The sequence below is a fragment of the Chelonus insularis genome, unplaced genomic scaffold, assembly GCF_013357705.1.
Source record: "Chelonus insularis isolate UGA/USDA-ARS -01 unplaced genomic scaffold, ASM1335770v1 contig_67_pilon, whole genome shotgun sequence".
NCBI lineage: Eukaryota > Metazoa > Arthropoda > Insecta > Hymenoptera > Braconidae > Chelonus > Chelonus insularis.
The window spans coordinates 453,574-478,289 of record NW_023276701.1 but is presented as its reverse complement, the minus strand read 5'-3'; the positions used below and the strand labels follow the sequence as shown (position 1 = coordinate 478,289).

General features: G+C 29.0%; 4 protein-coding genes across 8 annotated transcripts; 2 read left to right on the top strand and 2 right to left on the bottom strand.

Moving 5' to 3' along the window:
* Positions 1–2,246: 2,246 nt before the first annotated feature.
* LOC118070709 (uncharacterized) lies at positions 2,247–6,204 on the bottom strand. Of its 3 annotated transcripts, XM_035089483.1 has the most exons (4): positions 6,018–6,204; positions 5,723–5,910; positions 5,517–5,644; positions 2,247–5,321 (listed from the first exon to the last, which is right to left on the bottom strand). In XM_035089483.1, the coding sequence occupies exons 2-4, from the start codon at positions 5,727–5,729 to the stop codon at positions 2,724–2,726; spliced, it is 2,733 nt and encodes a 910-aa protein (XP_034945374.1). In that variant the 5' UTR covers positions 5,730–5,910; positions 6,018–6,204; the 3' UTR covers positions 2,247–2,723. The 3 variants fall into 3 exon arrangements, with proteins under 3 accessions (XP_034945374.1, XP_034945373.1, XP_034945375.1); XM_035089482.1 differs by having other exon boundaries at positions 5,723–6,204; XM_035089484.1 differs by having other exon boundaries at positions 5,517–5,628; positions 5,723–6,203.
* LOC118070711 (RNA polymerase II subunit 5-mediating protein homolog) lies at positions 6,020–9,058 on the top strand. Of its 2 annotated transcripts, none has more exons than XM_035089487.1 (5): positions 6,020–6,422; positions 6,562–6,743; positions 6,833–7,327; positions 7,400–7,618; positions 7,713–9,058. In XM_035089487.1, the coding sequence occupies exons 1-5, from the start codon at positions 6,269–6,271 to the stop codon at positions 7,914–7,916; spliced, it is 1,254 nt and encodes a 417-aa protein (XP_034945378.1). In that variant the 5' UTR covers positions 6,020–6,268; the 3' UTR covers positions 7,917–9,058. The 2 variants fall into 2 exon arrangements, with proteins under 2 accessions (XP_034945378.1, XP_034945379.1); XM_035089488.1 differs by having other exon boundaries at positions 6,021–6,422; positions 7,400–7,628; positions 7,713–9,056.
* Positions 9,059–17,553: 8,495 nt separating this feature from the next.
* fwe (Calcium channel fwe) lies at positions 17,554–20,335 on the bottom strand. 2 transcript variants are annotated; one of them, XM_035089489.1, is made up of 6 exons: positions 20,075–20,335; positions 19,844–19,964; positions 19,524–19,731; positions 19,314–19,421; positions 18,763–18,922; positions 18,020–18,152 (listed from the first exon to the last, which is right to left on the bottom strand). In XM_035089489.1, exons 1-5 carry the CDS (start codon positions 20,075–20,077, stop codon positions 18,796–18,798), a joined length of 567 nt encoding a protein of 188 aa, XP_034945380.1. In that variant the 5' UTR covers positions 20,078–20,335; the 3' UTR covers positions 18,020–18,152; positions 18,763–18,795. The 2 variants fall into 2 exon arrangements, with proteins under 2 accessions (XP_034945381.1, XP_034945380.1); XM_035089490.1 differs by lacking the exon at positions 18,763–18,922 and having other exon boundaries at positions 17,554–18,152.
* Positions 20,336–20,929: 594 nt separating this feature from the next.
* Stam (signal transducing adaptor molecule) lies at positions 20,930–24,142 on the top strand. The gene is made up of 10 exons (XM_035089485.1): positions 20,930–21,108; positions 21,182–21,342; positions 21,513–21,755; positions 21,822–21,882; positions 21,961–22,167; positions 22,242–22,361; positions 22,428–22,616; positions 22,725–22,939; positions 23,017–23,429; positions 23,536–24,142. Exons 1-10 carry the CDS (start codon positions 21,066–21,068, stop codon positions 23,660–23,662), a joined length of 1,779 nt encoding a protein of 592 aa, XP_034945376.1. The 5' UTR covers positions 20,930–21,065; the 3' UTR covers positions 23,663–24,142.
* The last annotated feature ends 574 nt before the right edge of the window (positions 24,143–24,716 follow it).

The window sequence follows — 24,716 nt, the reverse complement described above, 5'->3', positions numbered from 1 at the left end:
TAATTATTTATAATGATAATAAATATTCCAAATTTGCTTATTTTTCTCATAACATAAATAAACAATACCGGACATAGATGCTATTTAATTTTTTAACGGTTATACAGGCGATTTCCCTATACCGTCCTATAGAAAATCATACAGAATTTATGTCCGGTACTGTATGTACAAAGAATACTGTCTTACCTAGAAGCCCAGAAGTTGCTTTTTCGTGCCGCCAGAAATTTTTAGTTGGTACACTGACTACAAGATGTCTGTAGTGTACAATTAGTTACTTTGTTACATTTTGACAATTAAATTTGTACATCTTCGTTCCAAAGAAAACTAGTTTTGTCTACTTTGGAATAACTTTACGTGATTTTGAAAATTTTCAAAAGATTCTCCCATTTCAATCCTCATTTAAAAGAATTCAGGTACATTATTACCCTAAATTTCGGCCTTTATTTTATCTTAGATTTCATTGCACTCTTCAAGGTTGGCAAGGCAATTATAATTGTCAAAGGCTAAGGTTTGACCACCGAGGCTGAAAAATATAATAAAGATAAAGTTAGTCATTTCCAGAAAAGTGCTTGGTTACTCTAAACCGTTGATTTCAAATATTATATCTAAAATTCGAAAAATCGGAAATTTAATCTAAGTTGAAAATAATTATTATTATTATTATGAAAAATTTTTTTTTTTAAATGATCACACATTGGTGCGTTGGTAATGTTTAACATACGCACTTTTCTACTCATGCTAAAAAATAGAAACATAAAAAAATCTAATTTTTATCTCCGTCGTTTGGCTGGTGGAGGCAAGCAATCCTCCCAATTCTCGTTGAATTTACGTTTACTTAAGTAATTAAACATAAATTCAGATGTTACTGGCGCGTTAATGCTATTAAAAATACATTGAGCAGTCTCAAACGAATTTGGCAAATCTTTATCCGTTCTTTCGCGCATAAATACCTAACGACCGTTCTTAAAACTACATTCAATTATTTTATTATTGAGCTTCTCTATTTCGTTAGTAACCGGAATGAAACCATATGGTTTGCTCAAACCCCCAACATATAAATGACCAATTTTTCTAGATAAAATACCCATACCTGATTCGACGACTATTTTCAACTTAAAATCCACTGAATTCAACGATAGCGGCTTCCACTTCAAGACGGTTCATGCTGGTCCAGGGATGTAAGGCTCTTTCGAAGGCCGGAAGATCAGGTCGTCTGGTTCATGAACCAATTGTTTCATTAATTTTTCACTTAACAAACTGTTCACTTGTGTAATATCCCAAAATTGCTTCTGACGAATAGAAAAGGGTTCTCGATCTCGTCGTATTCGGCCTTCCTTTAATGCTCTAATTCGGCCTCCCATCACTTTTTTTTTGGTTATAGCATATCGCTCAACAAAAAATGAGTCTGTCGATACATCTTTACTATCACACATGATAATGTCAAAAACTAAGTACCTAGGATATTTAGTACCGTGTACTTCATCAATAACCATTTCTCCATCTAATAAAGCATCTTTCAGAGTTCTTGAAATATCTTCACAGCGTGGAAAAGCCAATCCGGATACCTCAAATATACTGTTATTTCTATTAATAGAAAATACTTCATTGTTTGTTTGAATAAACATCATATATCTAGTACCATCAGCTTTCCATGATACTTTGTATGGTCTGATTTTAAATTGAAATATCAGTGCTCTGCAGTGGTCTGGGTGCGACCCAAAAGGTCCACACGACCAACATCCCAGTGGAAAAAATAAAAAAACAATTTGAATAGAACCCGTTTCCATTTTTTATAACAAATGGAATTGTTATAAACGAAATAAGTCTGTTTTTATTCATTTGATATGGTTAGTTACTTTATTTCAGTAAAAGAAAAAATTGTGCGTTAGAAGAATTCGAATGTACCTCATAGATCCTTTTTTTCATTATTTACAACGAATTTCATTGTTATACACGAAAAAAGTATGTTTTCATTTATGTCATACGGTTGGTAACATTTCTTTAGTAAACGAAAAAATTATGCGTTAAAAGTACTCTTATATATCGAAAGGGTCCCTATTTTTATTGTTTATAACAATTTAAAACTTATTATTTAAATATTACTATGATCAATAATCACTTGTTAGTAATAATGTTCAATTGTTTGAACACAATTCCATATTATTGACAATTATTATGAACTATTATAGCGTCTTTAATGCTGTTTTCTCAATCCTGACACGAGTTTAAAATTCTTTCATCCCGGGAAAAACTATCAGATCTGCTTAGATCTAATTTGATCAAATCAGATCTACTTATATCTTGACAAATCTGTTATTTTAAGTGTATTGACATGATTATGCATGATGGGGAACAATCATATTTTATCAGACCCGGTCTTGTTATGTGGTTCAATGCAATTTGATCTGATCGAATTGGGGCAGAACCTGCCAGATCTGACGACATTGTCTTGACCGCAATTTCATGTCTATTAAGATATAACCAGATCTAATAGAACATGCTATCAAATTTATTTAGACCTGACTTTTATCAATTTGACATAATTTCAGCTGGTCAGATCTTACTATTCATGAAATTCATTTTAATCAGACCTGGTTCATGTAAATTTACTACAGTCTGATATGGTCAGATCTAGCCACATCTGACCAGATCTGCTTAGATGTGTGTTCGAATTTGAAAAACAGGAACTTTAATCACTTTAAACATGTTACATACATATATTTTTACGTTACTTTATTCAATACATGAGGACATTTACAAATAAAATTATCCACTTGGATCATGTGACTTATATTAATAATATTTCTTACATTTATTAATTTATAATCATCAGTCTCTACAATAGGGAGTATGAAATGTAATTTTGTCATAGATTCTTGATGAATTAATAGCCGGTGTTGTTGAATAGAAAACTTTTTAAAAATGAAGTACAATTCATTATCAATTTCTAAAAAGTATCTAATTACACCATACATTTCTTCGTATTCATATGTACTCAACTTAATTGTGTAACTATTTGTTTTAATTTGTTTGTAAATTTCTGTTGTATAAATGTGTCTATCAATTTCCATCCGGGAGTATATATTTATATTTATTAAATTTAGATGATTTAAATTCAAAATTTGTAGCTCAAGATCATTCATTCGAATATTACATGTCTTTATCTTATTCATAAGTCTATACTTGTTTTTTTTATGTATATTTCCAGCTGATACGTTCAGATCATTATGTATTTTATTTTTTAGAGCATGTATACCTTGAGCTAATTTCAAATTTTTCATCAGCTCTTCACCAAGATGTTTCGAACCGTGGAGACTTTTCGCGATGATTCCATTATAATTTTCAAACGGAAATGCAGATGATGACCATAATGGTCCCCAACGTCGAACACATAATACAAGGTGTGTTAATTGATGAAGATTATATGAATATTCATGATTACCATACAACTCACCAACATCTCTGACAAATAATCGTAAAAGAATCTCAGTACTATTTAAGTCATTCATGTGTATGGGTTTCTGAAGTAAATTATATATAGACACGATTAAAAGAAACCAATGTTGTAGATACTTGTTAGGTAAGAAACCAAGAAGTGCTGGAGCTGAATAGTATAGGAGCCAATTGAAAAATTCCGATGCTTTAAAACATTTAAAATCTGACAATTTTCGAGGCATCCTATTGAAGAAGTATGGTGGATGAATATTCAAAATAAATGAGTCTATATTATCGAGATGTTTTTTAATATTCCAATCACCTGTTTTATTTATCCAAATGTTAATAAATTGCTTCACAACACCCAAAAGCACTGAGTGCATGAATTCTGGGATCACACAGGTTCCCAAATCAATAAATGGTAAATTAGAAATGACAGTTGATCCTTTTACACCCTTAATATGTATTTTTCCTTCAGTAAAAGCTTTATTACCTTGCTCAATCATTCGTTCAGATGTTCTTAAACAACTTGTTTTCTCTTTAAATAAAAAAACTCTTCTTTTTTTTTTATCCTTGGGACCTTTACATTGTTGAGTCTTAATTTGGCAAATGTTGCAGCCAAATTTTCCATTGAAATAAGAAATATTCTGAATTGCTGCTCGAGCTGGAGCATCAGCTATGAACAATGGTGCTACAATCATTGAAGTAAAGGTCTCATTTGTTGTTTTATCAGTCCATTGAATACCCTTCTCGAAACTCTTAATAATTTTATCACAAACGGGCTTTAAGAAAGTATTCATTAATGGTTTTCTTTGAGTATCATACCACAAACCGACTATAATTATAAATGACTCTCTAAGATATTCAGGTAATTCCGCTATGGTGAACATAAGAGGCCAACAGTGAGTTGTAGCACTTTTCACTAAAGATAAGCCATCTGTATTGAGAATCAACGTCAAATCATATTGGTTACGATCTTTCCTAGAATTAACTCTGATGTATTCGGAACCATCAGTAATATCTGAGATTAATTCACTATGATGAGGTAAAACTTGCAATTTACTGGCCAAGTTTCTATGTTCAAACAGAAATTTTATCTGGTCGATAATATCCAGTTCGTAAAAATATGATGTGCCCTCTGTGCTTTTGCATGACGTACATATTCTCAAAACACTATTTTCTTCAGTATAAAACGCACATTTTTTACAATACAAATGTTTGATAATTTTAACAGGTGGAGATATTTTACGAACATAATCGAATAATGTAAATATAGTTTTTGGCATTTTGTTAGGCTTAGGAAGCACTTTTTGAAGTATATTCAAATTTTCTTGTAAAGCAATTTTAGTTAATTTTCGATTTAAATATGACTTTAGAACTATATGAACACTTTCCATCACTGTTACCTCTGCATTTAAGTATAATTTGGTAGCATCGTTATTTTTTGTGTGATTATCAGCAATGTTATTGTTATCATTAACATTGCTATCATCATGTCTATTATGATTATTACTATTGTTGCCACTAAAAGTATCATTGCTATTGGTATTAATATTTTCATCATTATCTTCGATGATGTCTTCCCAATCATTCTCATCATTATCTTCAATGATCTCTTCACAATCATTCTCACTACTATCATCGATGATCTCTCCACAATCTTTTACACCCCTAAATTCTCTTATTTTTTTTCTGTTTTCTTCATAAATAGGTTTATATTCATCAGACGAAGACAATCTTGAAGTAAGGTTTTCATCATTGGGACTATAATTGTTATCTAAACTTTTGTCATCATGTTGTCGATTTATATTAAACTCAATATCGGTATGATTACTCCTAATCTTTACTCGTTTCTTTGCCCAACGTTGTAATGTTTTCAAAGGAACCTACAAAAAGTTACATGACGTGAATGTATTTGATAGTGAGAGTCATAGATATTAATGGAAAAAATTATTGATGCAAGGCGAAAAATTTTTTTTAATACTTTTAAATATTTTTGACACTTCAGAACTAACAGTAAGTCATGAGAAATGAAATAAAGTGTACGATTGAATTAAAAAAATGACAGTCAACTTATTTACCAGTATGCTTGAATTTTCTTTCCAAAGTTTATATTTTTTCTTTTCTGGAGATTCTGTTGATTCATCGAAATCAGGATTATTCCTTTTATCGAACGACATATTTCTTTGTGGACTGTAAAAAATAAATTCTAAAAATAAATTCATTCATTTGATGATTAATTTGTTAAAATTTGAATAATTTAAAAGTTTGAGATAAATTTACTTACCTATCATGAAATATTGAATATAATATATTTTTTATTTAAACGATTAGTGTTGTTGAGATGTAATATATTTTTATAATACTGGCTTACGATAGGAGCACGTGATTATCGACATTTGGCGTCATGGCCGTTACATAAAAGCAGAACATTCAAAAACGGAACAGGCACAATCGTTGAAACAAGTGGAATAACTGGAACAAGCGGAACGAAATAAAATGGAATTGGAAACTCAATGCGAAATTCAATGATAATAATGCTGCTGTAAATTCATATTGATTGATTTTAATTAATAATTTACATAATTCAATCGTTCATCTCGTGTTGAATTCTAAATTACATTTCATTTTATTTCGCTTGTTCCGGTTATTCTACTCGTTTCAACTATTCCGCCTATTCCTACTGTTCCGCATTTATGTAACGGCCATGATATCACTTGTTGATTATCACGTACTCTCGTCGGAAGCCGGCAATTTTTGTGACGCATTTTTATGAGTTTATTAGAATAATATATTATTGCATTGTTTATTATTTAAAAAAATAAAGAACAAAATGTATCTTGTGCAATTTGATAAGAAAAATTTATATCATATTTGTGATGACAATTCTATTATTAAAACAGAAGAAGCTTATTTAGAAGAAGGTGACAAAGTTCAATTTATTTTTAAAAATAAAGTGCATAATGGAATTATATTGAAAAAATCAGGTAATTAAATTACGTATGATAATTATTTATTGTCAGTCATAATGTAATATTCAATATTTTTAATATTTCGATAGATAAAGTAAAAATTGCATGTCCATGAGAATTTTTACGATTTTATTCATTTTTTCATCTTTCGTAGATGACAGAAATTCTCTGATATCTGAGAAGAAAAAGTTAGAACAAGCCTCTTCGAAGAAAACAAATATTGATTTGAATAAATCTAGTTCTTTAGGTAAACGAAAACGTATAGCAGCAAAAAAATGGTCTCCTAGAATAACCCCAAAAAAAGAAAAAACAACAAAAAATGATGTTCAGAAAAAAGTAAGTGATCTAATATTGTATAAAAATCGAATATGATACAATTGATGTCTTCTAATTCGTACTATATAAATTGATTGATTTTATTACAGCAGAAGAAAATTTTAAAAACAAAAGAAAACATTTCGTCCTCAGAAAGTAGTGAACCGAATGAACCATGTACATCGAAAGTACAAGATATTTCAAAATTGAAGAAAAGAAATGTACCAAAAATGAATATCGGAGAAGCTAGGGATGATTATTCTATTGATACAGCAAAAAATGTGGAGCAAAATCGAAATAAATTAGCACCTGGAGATGAACAACATTTTGATGACATGCAGGATAATTCGCGGTATTGTATACAGGATGATGGTGAAGATGGTATACAAGAAAATTATCAAGATGTGATTGAGGAAAATAATCAAGATGCTATACAAAATAATGGTAATGATAACGACCAGGAAGAAGAGGTACATATAAATCAAGAAAATATTATGCGTAATGCCAATATTAATAGAGAAGAAAGAGAGCTAGATGATGATGACAATATCGATTATTCAGTACCAGGTAGTCAGTTAATCGGTAGAGTTCATCGTAATGAGCAGGTATGTGGGATTTCTATTATTAACAAATAAATTATCATACAATTGTTTGAATATAAATACAAATATTTGCAGATGATTGAATTACGAGAAAACATATATTGTCGAAAAATAATACTGGACAGTGCTATAGGAGGGTCACGAAAAGCATCTCACATTGCAAGACGCTTGATTGAAGGTGTATTCAAGCCACATGCTTTGTCCAAGTGCACTTTTACTGGCCAATCAGTTCGCTCACAAGGCCGAGAACGTTTACAACAAACCACATATTGTCTCGATGGAACAGCTAAAAAGGTTATCATTGGTAATGAATACGTCAATTGCATTTTCTATGACTTATAATCTTACATTTCCAGTATTATATAATATATTTTTGACTATTTTTCAGAATATTCAAAAGAAAAAGCGACTGAGCTGGGGCTTGAAGTTCAAAGTGATAATTACATCGGAAAAGCAATGTCACAACGATTGGGAGAGATTAAGAGGGAATACCAATGTGCAAGAAGTACATTCCATAACAACTAATACTCACAGAAAACGTGATTTTGGAAAAATTATTTCAATTTTTTATTCATTTGCATGCTTTAAATGATTTTCATTATCAAAGTTTAGTTTTTTAGAGCTCGATGCTCATTGATATTTTTATGTCATGATTTAATTTAGAAATATTTTGGTAACTTGTCTACTTCTATGGATATAGACTGATTATTTGTGTAGTTACATTATTATTCCGGTATTGTTAATTTGTAATACGTCCAATAAGAAGTCATAATTTAAATGATTTTCATTATCAAAGTTTAGTTTTTTAGAGCTCGATGCTCATTGATATTTTTATGTCATGATTTAATTTAGAAATATTTTGGTAACTTGTCTACTTCTATGGATATAGACTGATTATTTGTGTAGTTACATTATTATTCCGGTATTGTTAATTTGTAATACGTCCAATAAGAAGTCATAATTTAAATGATTTTCATTATCAAAGTTTAGTTTTTTAGAGTTCGATGCTCATTGATATTTTTATGTCATGATTTAATTTAGAAATATTTTGGTAACTTGTCTACTTCTATGGATATAGACTGATTATTTGTGTAGTTACATTATTATTCCAGTATTGTTAATTTGTAATACGTCCAATAAGAAGTCATAATTTAAATGATTTTCATTATCAAAGTTTAGTTTTTTAGAGTTCGATGCTCATTGATATTTTTATGTCATGATTTAATTTAGAAATATTTTGGTAACTTGTCTACTTCTATGGATATAGACTGATTATTTGTGTCGTTACATTATTATTCCGGTATTGTTAATTTGTAATACGTCCAATAAGAAGTCATAATTTAAATGATTTTCATTATCAAAGTTTAGTTTTTTAGAGTTCGATGCTCATTGATATTTTTATGTCATGATTTAATTTAGAAATATTTTGGTAACTTGTCTACTTCTATGGATATAGACTGATTATTTGTGTAGTTACATTATTATTCCAGTATTGTTAATTTGTAATACGTCCAATAAGAAGTCATAATTTAAATGATTTTCATTATCAAAGTTTAGTTTTTTAGAGTTCGATGCTCATTGATATTTTTATGTCATGATTTAATTTAGAAATATTTTGGTAACTTGTCTACTTCTATGGATATAGACTGATTATTTGTGTCGTTACATTATTATTCCGGTATTGTTAATTTGTAATACGTCCAATAAGAAGTCATAATTTAAATGATTTTCATTATCAAAGTTTAGTTTTTTAGAGTTCGATGCTCATTGATATTTTATGTCATGATTTAATTTAGAAATATTTTGGTAACTTGTCTACTTCTATGGATATAGACTGATTATTTGTGTAGTTACATTATTATTCCAGTATTGTTAATTTGTAATACGTCAAATAAGACGTCATAATTATTAGAATAGTACAAATGATAGTCAAAGTTTAATGTATTCATAGATATTTAAAAAGAGGATATTTATAACCTTATAATCGAAATATATATTTATCTTCAATAAAGTTGTAATAAAGATTGATGGTTCATGTGAATAAAAGGAGTTTCACCTCAATATGTATATATATGTATCCCTATATTTTTCCTTCTCACCATGTATTTCCATGTTGACTTATATACAAACACGTATTATTGTGTCAAATCAGATCAAATATTATTGAATATGTTCATATATAGAAAGATCTGGTTATAGCTACTAGCGTTTGTATCTGCATAGGTAATATTATGTGTGGTTATATATAGACAGATCGGATGAATAATATAACATTAGGACTTATCTGGCCATATCTTATTAAATCTCGTCAGATATAGACAAAATCGAGATCTGGCTAGATCTGATCAGAGCTAAAAAAAATAAGTGAATTATGTCTGACCAGATCTTTTCAGATCTGAATGTTTTTCCCGGGATTGCTGATATTGTTTTTTAAATTTTTTTTTTTCGATGAAATATTGTCATCATATATCCATACAAGTATTCCAATCATTTAATATTCATATTTCTGCAATGATCTTGAAATTTTGTCTAAAAAATGGTATAATTTATAAATTGCAAAATTCAGGTAATTTCCTTTTTTTCCAGTTTTTTGATTCTGCCAAAAAAATGGCTCTACCGATTTTCCTGAAAACTTTTTCAGTTCTAAGTTACGTAATTACGCGTCGAATGCAAGTGGTCCCACATCGATATCATTTTTTGTTCTCGAGATAATCGAGGCGAAAAATAATTCCGAACGTACGTACGCACATACGTACATACACACACAGACGTCCACTGGAAAACGGTCGTATTGGATTCGCGGGACCTTAAAACGTGGAGATATGTCAAAATTAGCGATTCGCAAAATCGGACCCATTACTATAACTTCCCACTGGGAAGTTAATAATGTTATTGAGGCCCATATCCTGCTTAAAGAATCCTATTGGGAGAAAAGAGTTCAATAGGAAAATTGCATCGGAAGTTTCCTATTGAATCCTATTGAACGTTTTTGTTTTTCCTATAGAAATCGCTTGAATCCTATTGAGTTGTCCTATTGAAATACGCTGAATCCTATTCAGATGTTCCATTGCGGTACGGTGAATCCTGGGAATATTGTTGTCTCAGAATTTCCTATAAAATTAAGGGGAAACCTATTCGACGTTTCAATAGGATCTTATTACCACAAAAAAAATTCTTTTAAACTAAAGGAAATTTTAATTCGTACTAGAGGTTCTTTTATTTACACGAATTTGTTGTTTAAATATACACTTGAAATGAAATTTATTAGAAACTTTGTCCGAAAAAATCCTGTTAAACATGAATTAAGTTCGCTTCCTTGCAAGTATTTCTAAGCAGAAATAAAATAATTGTCATTTGTAAAGATATAACATTTAAAATGCAACTTAGAAATTATATTTTTATCCCAATGTCATAAGATAGGATTTTATTTTATTTAAAAGAAAAACATTAGATAAATTCCTGTAAGAAATCAATGAATTCTTATCGGTAAACAATTTCTTCAGCATATCAACTATTTTTATAAGAAACAATCAAACCGTTTGTCACAAGATTATATGAGAATTTATCAGTTAATGACGCCGTTTGATTCTCCATCTGATTCTATACGATTGTATTAGAATAAATGTAATCAGATGGAATAAGAACTTATTAGTAAATAATTTTTATTAACATGTCAACTTTTTTTATAAAAAACTATAGGACCATTACTTACAAGGTCCTGCTTCAACCAGTGAAATCACGAACCTACAAAATTTAAAATTTTCCTATTGACACAACTGAATAGGATTATAATGATTCAAAAAAAAAGTTAGCGATTTTATAGAAAATAAAGAGTTTCTACAAGAAATGAAAGTAGAGATTTGAATAAGAAATTGATCGATTCAATAAGATAATCTGACTTAAAACATTCATCTTTATTTCTAAACGCCGCAAAAGAATTTAGCATTATTTAATAGGTTGAACTCTTCCAACAACCAATAGTAAATACCTACTGAAAATCAAAATCCTAATAGAGAATATCGTGATGAGAAAATATTTTCTAAGTCACATTTTTATGCTTGATGAATTCATAAACGTTCTTATGAGAAACGGTTCTATAGTTTTTTATCAAAAAGTTGATATGTTAATTAAAATTATTCATCAATAAGTTCTCATTCCACATTCAAATATCCTAATAGCAGAATCCAAGCTCCTTCTCATCAGGGACAGAGCGAGGTTTCTTTGTGAAACTTCACTGGCTAAAATACTCTCCAACAATTCTCTCCTTATTCATAAATCTGTTGTCAATCATTTCAACTTCAACAACAAAAGAAAAAATCGTTCCTTGAAAAACAGAAGACTTATCAATCATAGCATCTCTGACGTTATGAAAGTATATAAAAAAATAGATTTTCGCGACAATTTTGTTCCTTTTATGTTTGGCTACGATGCTACAGTCACTACGATCCCAGCTAATATCTTTTGAGGCAAAATACTGCTCAATTCTTCTGACTCCAACTCGAAGTTTGATTCAACTATGTCTAAGTATGACGCCTCTTTCATATTTGCCGATGGCAGTAAGAGTACCCACTCCCCCACGACCGGCTTTGCATGCTTGTGTCCAAAACTCAATATCTCTCTTTCCTCTTACCTGGACCACATCGCCTCTATATTCACTGCTGAATGTGCCGCTCTCAATGAAGCCTTTAATATTGTCTTGGACTACCCCCTCTCTAATTTCCTTGTTTTCACTGACTCTCTCAGTGTCCTCCAATCATTAAATTCTCCTTCACTAAATTCTAAGTGTAATCATTATATTCTTGAAATTAAAAATAAATATCACAACATTTCTACCAGAGGTTCCAACTCGGTGCAGTTCTTCTGGATCCCATCTCATGTGGGTATCCGGGGGTAACGAGGAGGTGGATGCCCTGGCCAAACTTGCTTCCAATAACAATTCCCCTTCCCACAAACTCATCCCGTTCTCTGATTTTTCCCAAACATTCATGAGGGAGTCTATTGTTCATACCAACAACTCAATTATCCAAGTTGGCCTCAACAAAGGTACTTACTAGTTCCAATATTACTACAGTGAACTACGCAAACCCTGGTTCACAAACAAAACCCTAAAACAACCTCTTATTGTCACTATGAATCGTAGTAGAGCTAATCACTACCACCTTCGTGAATCTCTGGCTCTAGTTGGGTTCACTAGCCTCCCCTCCTGTAAATGTGGCGAGGAGAGAGAATCATTGAATCACGTGCTCTGGCAGTGTGGGCTCTATGATACCCACAGAATTGCTCTAACACGTTCACTCTCGAAGGTCAAGATCTTCCCTCCCTATTCGGTTGAATCTTTAATATCTGAGCCCAACATCAGAGCTTGTCACTTGATGTTTCTCTTCCTTCAGGCATGTAATATTTCAATATAAGTTCGACTCTTGTTATAATCTATTCTTTTTTATTTATAAATCTAAACATCGAACAGTTTCATCATCTAATAAATTTTTATAAAATTTTGTGAGTAATGGTCCCATAGTTTCTTATAGAAATAGTTGGTATATTGACAAAATTATTTATCAATAAGTCCTTATTCAATCTGATAACATCTTTTCTTCTGTAATCGTATACAATCGGACGGAGAATCAAACGGCGTCACTTATTCATCAATTCTCATAGGATCTTATTTAAAATGGTCCAATAGTTTCTTATAAATTAATTCAAAAAATTAAAAATATCATTTACTCATTGCTTTTCATAAAGTCTAATAGTATTCGTTCTTGCAAAATTCTATTGCACTGGATAGAAGGAAAAGTTATCACTTTTACAAATTGATGCGTATTGCATCTTGTAATATCTATCTGATACATTCTTATGAAACTTATTCAGAAATAAACAAATATTATTTACCGATAATTTCTTATCAATTCACTCTTATCAATTCTGATCAATTCTTATCAAATAGTTATAAGTTATAAGACCATTTTTTGTCTTCCAATAGACCCGAAACAATCTTATTCACTCTTATAAATTGTTTGTGTATTAGAATTTGTCGGAAATTTTGTCAGTTTGTTTTACAAAGGTAGTAACCCACACATTGATCCCCCAGTTAATTCTCATAAGATTCGAAAATGGAATTAAAGATTACATTATCCCATGTATTCTTATAAAAACTTGTACACCGCTTCCTCTTCATTCTGGTAAAACTAAATCGTAAAATTGGAATATATCATTTTCCTATTTGTTCTTATAGTGTCTCATACAATGCTTCTTAATGATTCTCATTGAAATGGACGATAAATTAATAGTATACTGTGTAACTAGGGCGGTAACTAGCCGATTGCCCATGATGGCAGGGTTTGACGTTAACTGTCATCATGGGCAATCAGCTAGTTACCGTCCTAGTGACACATTCTACTTTTCATTACGAGTGCGGCAGGGGGTTCGTTTGGGGGGTTTTAAAGAAGTAGTCGGGGGGAAGAAAACGGGGGGTTTGGGGGACAGAGCCTCCCGCAAAGAAAAAAAAAATCATTCAAATCTTTTTATTTTTACTTTTCAATTTATTCACTCATTCTTCGTGAATTAATGTTTATAATAAAGTTGGTACACTTTGGAAGAAGTGAATGTATAATTTGACCATCATCTAATTTAATCTTAACTCCACTCGACTAAATTCTTCAACGATTCTCAGAAAAATGATATTTAAGGGCAAATGGTTTGTTAGAAAATTTAATAACGCGCGCTCCAAGATCAGTGGTAAGGGAAAATGTTTATAATCGTCTATGAACAATATGGACGAAAGAAAATCATTTAAATAATCTTAAAGTATCGTAACGATTGTTTGGCTCTTTATTTATACGCATCTAGCTTAGAAAATATTCTTGCTTACTTGAAAACTACTAGACAGATGTTGAATACGTGACATATCATAAAAAAAAAATAGAAGGATTGATTTAGACAAAATAATCCTTAAAGTTTACTTTTATTTTAAGTATTCGTGCGTTATTCTTAAGTCTTCGTGCGGTTATTTCCTAAAATCCGGGGTTTTATTGCTCCCAGGCCTACAATGGACAATCGGAGAGTTGGCGCCCGGAGATGCGTGCGGTATAGTAGTAGTTATCCTGCATGAGTGATGAAAAAAATATTATTTTCCTATTCGTTCTCATTAGGACATATAGAATTCAAATAGTTTCAAATTTTTGTACCTTCTGTAAGTTCTGGTTCGTTCTTATGATCTCATCAAAAACAGCCCCCTCCTTCTGGGCTGTACAAAAATGTGCGCCAAACATAAATAACGACAATGATGAAATTACAAAAAGTCCTAAAATCATTAAACGCCAATTATTTAAATCTACAAATCAACAATATTTAAAATGAATTATTTTCTTCGGTTTTTTTTTTTTTTTGAAAAAAAATTTAGTACGTTTAATGGCACAATAAGCATAACAACCAAAAACTTGGCGTGACTGTTATTTATTAATTGGCTTAAATATTTTCAATATTTTCACAATTTCATGCTTTTATAAAATCTTAACAGTCACGCCAAGTCACTTATACAGGGTATTTGGCGACGCTAGCGTTGTTTAAGAATTATAATTGTAACTCTTTCTGCTAAACTCTGGCTCGTACCCATATGATAAATAGTCTTAAGTTATCTCATCATAATTCTGTAATTATATTACTATTAGAGTCTAAAACTATCTTAACTGGTAGGGAATAATCCCCTTTTGCTTTAACAGAGTAGAGAGGAGAAATAAAGACAAGGTTATTGTAATTGTGGACACAATTATTCCGCGTTTTACCACCCTTTAGGTCAGTAAGGTTTGCATGCATTACAAGATCTTAAGAGAGTATCGAGAGACTATCATTCGGAAGCTGAGTGGAATATCTCTAATAAAGGATCCAAAACATCATCCTCACGTCGTTGACGGGTCCAACTATATTTGGACATTTGTTTGATAAATTCGATATACCTTCAAATTGCATTCCATTGCTTATTCTGCGTCGTATTTCAAATATAATCAACGTCTCCTTTAAGCAACCTCGAAAGGTAAATGAAGACGAGCATACGCATACATAGTTCAGCACTAACAAGCAACTGGGTAACAAATAGTTTTACCGGGAAAGAATAATTTGACATTCCGAGTACCCTGTAAAAATTTATTCGACATCTTAGAAAAGAGTAATTGGACATTCAAGGTCAAAACAACCCAAAAATTTATTATTTTATCTCTTATTCTGGCGCAGTCCTCGACAGATTTCGCCAGAATATCTCAATGTATCGATTAACGATTCATTCTAAAAAACTACTCATTATACATAATTAAAATTAAGTTTATTTATGTAATTATGTATAGAATAATATGATGTATCAATCAAAATTGTTTAAAGTAATTCCGAAAATTTTATTGTTTATAATTCTAAAATTCATTACAAATATGTATATAGTGAATACATATACATATATTTGTATTTTATAATATAACATTTATTGACATTTTTAATCTACAATATTTATTGCATATAATGATCATTTTTTTATTATAAATCTATTTATGGATAGTTTCCAATGAAAATTTAACGTTCATAAAATGTTCTCTTTAAATACATTTTTTTTTCAAAGACAAGAAAACCAAATATTAATTAACATGCTACTCACATTCTGAACATACACACGATCAATGAATAAAAGTAAGTATGTCGCGTGCTACTCAAATTATATTTGTACATATCAATTATTTTTTTCAACTACCATGAAATCAAAGGTATACGTTAAATTAACATTATTTTCTTAAGATATATATTTATTTAGGTATAATTTTTTTCAATATATTTTTGTAATTTCACGTAAACAATACATAGCTAGAAGAAATTAGAAGAACATAAATGTTGATTTGAAGTAAAGAAATTTTTGTTACGATGGTGTAAAAAGGAACTAATATAACAATGATAAAATAAAATTTGTATACAAACAAAATAATTCACTAAAAAATTCTCATGATAAATTTAGTAAACATTCGTTTAAGGAATATTTAATTATATTTACAATTTAAAAAATTCTAAATATTTGCATAAGGCATATTTTTTTCGTAAAGAAATATCCAAGAATAATTTCTCTTTATATAATCAACAATTAAATAATAATGAAAATGAGGCCTTCATATAATTATTCAAATTTCTATTAGCATAGTTGACAAGTGTTCAGATTTGTAAATTTTCGTATATGTAAACGCAACTTGATGATTTTATAATAAATTTACTATATTCTTCAATATATCATTCGATATGTTCATTAGTTAATCGTTTCAACATTACAGATAAGTTTTCATTTATTTCGTACTAAATTTTTTTTTCTATTCTAATTCAACATTAAGTTGTCTTTTATAAGTAATCATCATATATTATACTATGTTCTTTAAATTATATCAAAAATTATGAAATAAATACGTCATAAATATTGAGCTCAGTTAAATAAAAATTACAAAGTAAACCGAGAACAAAACAGATTCTGTTTAATTGAATTTTTCAAACTAACTTAATATAAACACGTATTCTGAAAGATAATAATACAGGAGTTGATAAAAGAAGTCATTTCTTCACTGTTATTATCTGCTTTCGATTTTATTTCTTAACAATAAAGAATATTTGAAATAAATTTTTAATCAATTAAGATAAATTCGTTATAAAATATGTGATTTCTGAAATGTAAAGAGTATGAACCTCAGTTTGAAATACGTCATAAGTAAAAGAAAGATAGCTGAGCTCCATTCAGTATTGAATTAGAGAAAAACAATCGTTAAATAGTATTTCCATCAGTATGGAAGATATAATAATTAACAATAGTAAAACAATTACAAATTTAAAAACTATTATACAATAAGTATGATTTCTCAGAATAATCTAAAATTAATATTTGTAAAAAGATAAAATTTTTCAAAATTTTTCAATGTTGGCATAAATTTTACCGGAAGATTTTACTAACGTAATTGGAATTTCAATTGATTACTTTTATTTTAAAAAGTATTTTGAATGTAAAAAATATTTACGAGTGAATAAACGTAAAGAAGATTTATGTTGTTAAATAAATATTAAGGTTAAAAATCTCTTATTCTTTAATAAATGCAAATAAATTATTGTTTTTTTTTTTTTTTTTGGATAAATATTGTAAATAAAAATTTAATTAATTTCCGCTCACTGTAAATATTTTGAATATTCGTATATGTAACTAACTAACTTGCATTAACAACAAATTGCTTAAAATTTTTTTATATGTGAAATTACAGACCAATCATTCATTTAATTCATATAAATTAGGACCAAATTTTTAAGCAGTAACTTATAACAATTATCAAAAATTTAAATTTTTCTAGTTTTAATGGAATACTTGGGAGGCAGTTTTTTGCTTTTAAAAAAAATTTTGTTGTATCTACGACTAATTGAAAGTATTCAATGTATAGATAAATTCAACAAATCTTCTTAATACTAATATTATTTAAAATCTAATACGAAATGTCAGCTTAATCTTCCTTTTTACATAATATTTTCATTAATTTTATTATATTGATTGAATACGAGTTAAATAGTATACGACTAGAGAAATAACGTAAATTTTCATTATAATAATTCTTTGCTGACATTCAAATTATCAAAGTTTTTTTCATTATAAAATAAAAATAAAAATTGAATTAAATTAATTAATGTTATTTGAAATAATCTAAAGCGTCAAACATTACTATCTGGTTTTGAAGAAAATCCTATAGGCTGAACATTTTCAACTAAACTTGCTTTCATATTAGATGGAGGGTTTTGAGAACTCGATGCTGCCGATCTCATTTCTTCCAACGGAGCCCTAAAATGTTAACGTAACAATTTAAAAATATATTTATCTTTATAAACAGGGAATTTGTAATAGATATTTGAGTATATAAAGGAAATGTATATCTAAGAAACCGTACAAAGGATAAGTATTTATTGTTTATTAAAAAATATCTTTCAATTAAGGCCAAGTGTGTTTGTTAAGCTAAAAATTTTTCTCAAATATTTTGATATTTAATCAGCTAAATAAAAGTTTTTCAATAAAAATAAATGGTACATATTTATCCTTTTTTATAAAGATCGAATTTAGAAAAAGATTAAATCTCAGAAGTTAAGCTACTAAGAAGTAAGAAGTTATAAAAATCAATATCATAAGATAAAATAAAATAGAGTGAATATAATATACAACAAAAAAGTTCAAGATGAATTGGAAATGATTAGTTTTAAAATTAAATTAGTAAAATTGTAATTGAAAATTATAAAAAGAAATTGGTTCATAATCAACTGTTATAATTATCAAGCTATATTATTTTAATAAGAGAAAACACCAATTTAATAAATAAAAATAAAACAAGAGAAAGCAAAGCAAATATTATAACGTGCATAAATTAATTTTCTAACGGTATTAATAGGTTTATGATTGCCTTTGTAATAAAATGACAGTTTTTAACAGTAGTTTATGTTGGTCGCCACACATCTGGATCTTCCATTAAAGTAGTATGATGATCTGTTGGTGGTGCGGTTGCTTGAGGAGAAGTCATACCATTTGGTGAAGCCAGTCCTGTAGGGTCTGGTCTTGACCCTCTATCATTTTTGTTAGTTATTAATTATTTATTTATTAATATACTACATAAATCATTAATTTTAAAATAGACATTTAGAAATTGAAAACTATATGCATTTTTGAATATAATTGTCTCCAAGTCATTAATAACGTATTAATGAACGTATATAATAATTTTTTTCTTATCATATGATCACAACATAAATCACTTAAATCCGTTTTTTAAATGTAGTCTAATGTAAGCCAAGATTTCATTGGTTAAATTTTGTAAAAGAGTTTAAATAATTTAACATACATTAAAAAAATCTCGCATACACATATTTATTAGTAGGAAGCATATTTCAATATAAATATATATTAATCATGAAAACAAGATGGCAATTTAATTAAAAATTATTTTTTTGTACTTACTTTCTTCCAACGGACATTAATCCATAAATTATTCCTGTTGCAAATATTAATCCACTTCCAAGTATACTACTTAATGATGGACAAAAAAATACCGGCGGCAAAGCAATTCTGTAGAAAAATAATTTTTTTTTTTACATTTATTATTGATTATTTTATTTAAGACTTATTTTTACTTTCTGATAAATGTTTGTGAAAAAATATATTACTTACAGACAATATCCAGCAGCACGATTCCAATGAGGTCTTCGTTCAACCCAATCACTTAGATTTTGTACAAAATCAATAAACATACAGCAACACGGTGCTTCAACGGTCACAACTAAAAATCCTGCGACCATTTGCCACATTCCACTAATAAAACACATAACTGAGCCTACAATTACACCAACACACATCCATGCTCCTAAAAATATTGCAACTGAAAACAAAGGAGAAACGTTATTAGAAATCACAAGTTATTTAAGATATCATATTATGCGTTTAATAAAATTTCTTTTTAACAATTTAAAGTTAACTTCTATCAAACTTACTGAGACTCCCAATTGTGCCTAAGCCCCGACCTGCATATTTCATCCACCAAGGAACGTCATCCTTGGACACGGGATCTTGTCCAGGTCTCTCCATAATCGAAGCTATTTTTTCACCAAAAGACTAAAAAACGATAAATCGATATCTTTAATTTTCATCTAAAATTATGAATATGTCAGTAATTGATTGAAACAATTGAATATAATGTACCAATATTTTATTACAAAACTTACCATTTTTGAGATCTATAGGGATGTAAAAACTCTTTTTTAGAGTAGATTGTGGAACACGTTTGAAGTTTGTTTTTATTTAATACTTACTGGTTTTATAGTAATAATTTATAATTAAAGATGAAATTTTATTAAATAAGGCATGTAAAACTAAAGCGTCACTCCCCGTTATTCTATAAGATACAAGAAAATTGATACAAAATCAAAAATAAAGATATGACATGTCAAAACGCATGCGTGATAGACTGTAGTAGACATATTGGGGTTGTGTTCACTCGTCAAGTTACACACATATGCGCACAATCATGTCAATGCAAACAGTCGTGTGATATGCGCTATATGATGGCGCACATTAGAGTCCCTTAATATAGAGTCTGGCAAGATAAAGTCCGGCAGGACTAAAGTCCCTCAAGTTCTTAGGGGTATTTAGGCAGGACTTGAGCAATATGGCGTCGTCTTGCCAGACTCTTTCTCAAGGGACTCTAGTGTACATTTTTGTTTTTATATTGAATATGATTTTGTCTCCTCAACCATTTTGAAAAAAAGAGTAATAAACACAGCCTAAAGCTCTTTCGTAATTTTAAAATGTAAAATATTAAAATTTTGAAATGTACAAACTTTTATGAGGTTTCAAAAATTTTTATAATATATAAATTTGTTTCAAATATGTTTTCTCAATTAAAATTAATTAACATAAATTTAATGAACTGATAAACAAATTTTTTAAAAATTTAATTTATTTATGATTGAAATTATGTGTACATATTTTTTGTTCCAAGTTGTCATTAAAAAAAATTAATTTCAAATTTCGACACCAAAATTAGTTATATAACTAATCTCTAGATGTCACTTTTTCAGCTCTCTTTGTAAACGAAAGTTAAAAATGGAGGACTATTAGTTGATTAGAATGCTATTTGTCATTCTATTTACGTGTTCTTTGATATATGTCAGATGAATTTGTTAATATAATTTCAGTTTCGATAAATTTAACAAAATGGGATTATTTTCAATGTCGTCTCCTTTTGACACTGACGTTGGTAAGTATTCTTAAACTATAACAACTTTTATCATTTTCATTAAATAAATATTTTTTTACTTGGTAATTAATAGAGAAAGCTACAAGTGAAAAAAATACTTCCGAAGATTGGGCTTTAATATTGGAAATTTGTGATGCTGTTGGAAATTCTCCGCAAAAAGCTAAAGAATGCTTAAAGGCAATAGTAAAAAGATTAAACGCCCAAGATCCTCACATTGTAATACAAGCAATAACAGTAAGTAACTCATGAATCATCATGAAATATTGACCCATGGTTAATTATTAATGATGAAATCAATTAATTAATTTCATGTAAAATCGTTTTTCCATTTCTTATCGTTAGTTTGTATATTTTATAAATGTTTGATAGTAGAATTTTTAATTTTGAAACCATTTTTATTTTAGCTTTTAGATGCATGTTCGAGTAACTGTGGTAAAAATTTCCATTTGGAAATTGCATCAAGAGAATTTGAAGGCGAATTAAAAAAACTGCTGACTCGTAATCAACAGAAAATTGTTGATAAAACGAAAAGTTTATTGAAAAAATGGGCTGAAGAGGATTTTAAAAATGATCCGCAATTACATCTTATTCCAAGTTTATATAATAAATTAAAAAGTGAAGGTTATGACTTTTCACATCTTTCTGAGGTAATTAAATGAAAATTATTTTCCATTAAGTTGAATGAGAAATTTTTCTACTATGTTCCTTTGTAGCCTAAACATTCTTGTGGAACATCTTTATCCACTTCCAAGGAAGAACAAGATCTTGCTAAAGGTAATTAAATTTAAATCATAAGTATAAGTATGTTAATAATCAGTACAATAATAAAAAATTTTTTATAATTTTCTATAGCAATTGAATTGTCATTGAAAGAAAATAAACAACACTCGTCTAGTTCTACTCATGGCTCTCCAGCTTCTGTAAAAATGACGAGTTTATATCCTAATATGAGCACCTCGTTATCAAACTCAAGTACTTCTGAACGTCGGAAAGTTCGTGCTTTGTATGACTTTGAAGCAGCAGAGGATAATGAATTAAGCTTTACTGCAGGAGATATTAGTAAGTGAATCAGATAATTTTATATTACAATCAAAACTCATTATTCAAGCTATTAGTAAAAAATATTATTTCAGTTCGTATTTTGGATGACTCTGATGCTAATTGGTGGAAAGGTGCAAAAGGTAAAATAGAAGGACTCTTTCCAGCTAATTTTGTTACAGCAGATTTATCGGCAGAACCTGATCATATAACCAGTAAGTTCATATATTTTTAGTTTGTCAATTTTATTTTTATTTCATTAATATATAAACTTTATTTAGAATTAGAACAAGGTACAAAAAAAGCTGTGCAATTTGCAGAAGAGGTAGACGTAAAGATGTTGAAAAAAGAGCCTGAAGTTATTGAGGTTGAAATTGAAGAATCTAAAATCGATAGGCTCTTACATCTTCTTCATGAAGCAGACCCTCAAAGTGAAATAAATGATTCACCAGAGATGCTTGATCTAGAAGGTAGAATGTTTCTTAAAGATAGTTCAATAAAAAAAAGAATGAAGCGTGTTTTTTTTTTTTTATAATTATAAATATTTATTACAGTTTGTATTTTTGTTTTGTTTTTAGAACAAGTGACAGCTATGGGCCCACTTATTGATACAGCTCTAGAAAAAGTTGACCGACGTCATGCACAACTGACTCAGTTAAGCTCTGATTTAGTAGATGCACTTAATCTTTACCATACATTAATGCGTGAACCAGTTACAACCACGTATAACTCATTACCAAAAATGCAATCGAATATGAATATGTATCCACCATATGTTAATCATGTGCCTCACGTAAGAGAACAGTAAAAAAATTTTTTTTTTTTTCTACTTTTTTTAAGCAATAATATAATTTTATGGATCTTTTTTAGATGTTCAACGGAATGGTAACTCACCCAAATTATAATCAAGTAACTGGTCCACCACCGGGAGCCTTTCAATCAACGGTAACAGGATTGCCAACTAATGAATATATAAATGCTCATAACATCTCAGGAATGGCAATATCACAGCAATATCACATGCCATCTGGTTCTCATCAACCACCACCTGGAACTCAACCTATAGGACAACCTACAGGTCCAAATTCTGTTATTCATTCTCAAGTTCCTCCTCTGCATATGGGAGTTTCAAGATCCTTGCAATCACAGGGATCAACATTACCTCATCATCAAACATTACCAACTTCTCAAACAACTTCTGGCCATCAAGGGCAACCACATACTGCTGGTGCTACTCAAGTGCAGGCTGTAGAACAACCAGTTTTACCTTATCATACTCAGGGGTAAAGAGATTATATTTTTACATTAATTACGTAAACAGATAAAATTTAACAATAGTTTTGACTTTTATCTTATTAATTTACTATTCAATTTTTTTCTCTTATTTAGATTTTCATCACAAGGGATGCAAATACCACCCCAATATGTAACACCTACTATTCAAGGATCTGTAGGACCAATTCCTGTGACTCAGCCTACTCAATATACTCCACTGAGTGGTCAACGTATGATGTGAAATGAATATCAAATAAGATTATTTAATCTGAACTTGAATAATTTGAGTCAAATATTCATGAAGAAGATATTAATAAAATATAATGATAAAAAAATTCTTCTGAGAACCAATAAGTGGTAAAGAATAGAATTTGAGATCGGTGAAATTATAATTTCACTAAAGACCTATGGGAATACTGAAAAATATTTGAAAATTGAACTTGATTGGAATAGAAATTCACTGTTGAGAAGTGTATATGTTGGTGAAAAATAAAATCGAAAAATTTAACGTTAGGAATGAAAAAGCTAAAAATGGAAGGTTTAATTTTAGATTGTTCAAGACAACACTCTCTTCAGATAAATTAATTATCTTCATTATTTAATTTTATTATAATAAAGTACTTTATTATATCAGATTCGATATTTTATTTTTCTCAATATGTATCGTTATTTATATCATTAAAATTGTAATTTATAGCAAAAAATATTTTAAATTAGATGAGTTTTTCGAAACTGACTTATCAAGTGAAATAATATTTTTCCTTATATTCCTAATCGATAAGTTAAAAATTATAAATTGTAACTAATTTATGTAATTACATAAATTTTTATGAGATTATCTTAAAAGATTGATTAATTATTTAAATTAGATTATTGTTTTTATTCATTAAGATGATTAATAAAATATACTTTAATTTACTTGTATCTAAACATGAAAATGTTTATCAAAACTTTTTTGATTTAAAATATAGTTCAAAAAAACATAATCACAATTTAACAAAAAATTTTCGATTTACAGATACTTACTATTAACTTTATTTATTAATGTTTGTCCCATTCATTTATATTATTACTTAATTGAGTTTACTAATCTTAATTATCTTTACAATTAGATGATATTAGAAAATAAGCTGGAAGTAAAGATCATCTTTTATACTTTCATATTTGAGATAAAGATGGAAATAGGATATAGAAGACTTGTAATACAACTTGAGTCTTTGAAATTTAACTGTTTATTAACCGCAAATCATAATATCCTATACGAGTTGGTGACTAGTAAAGATATGTAGGTATTT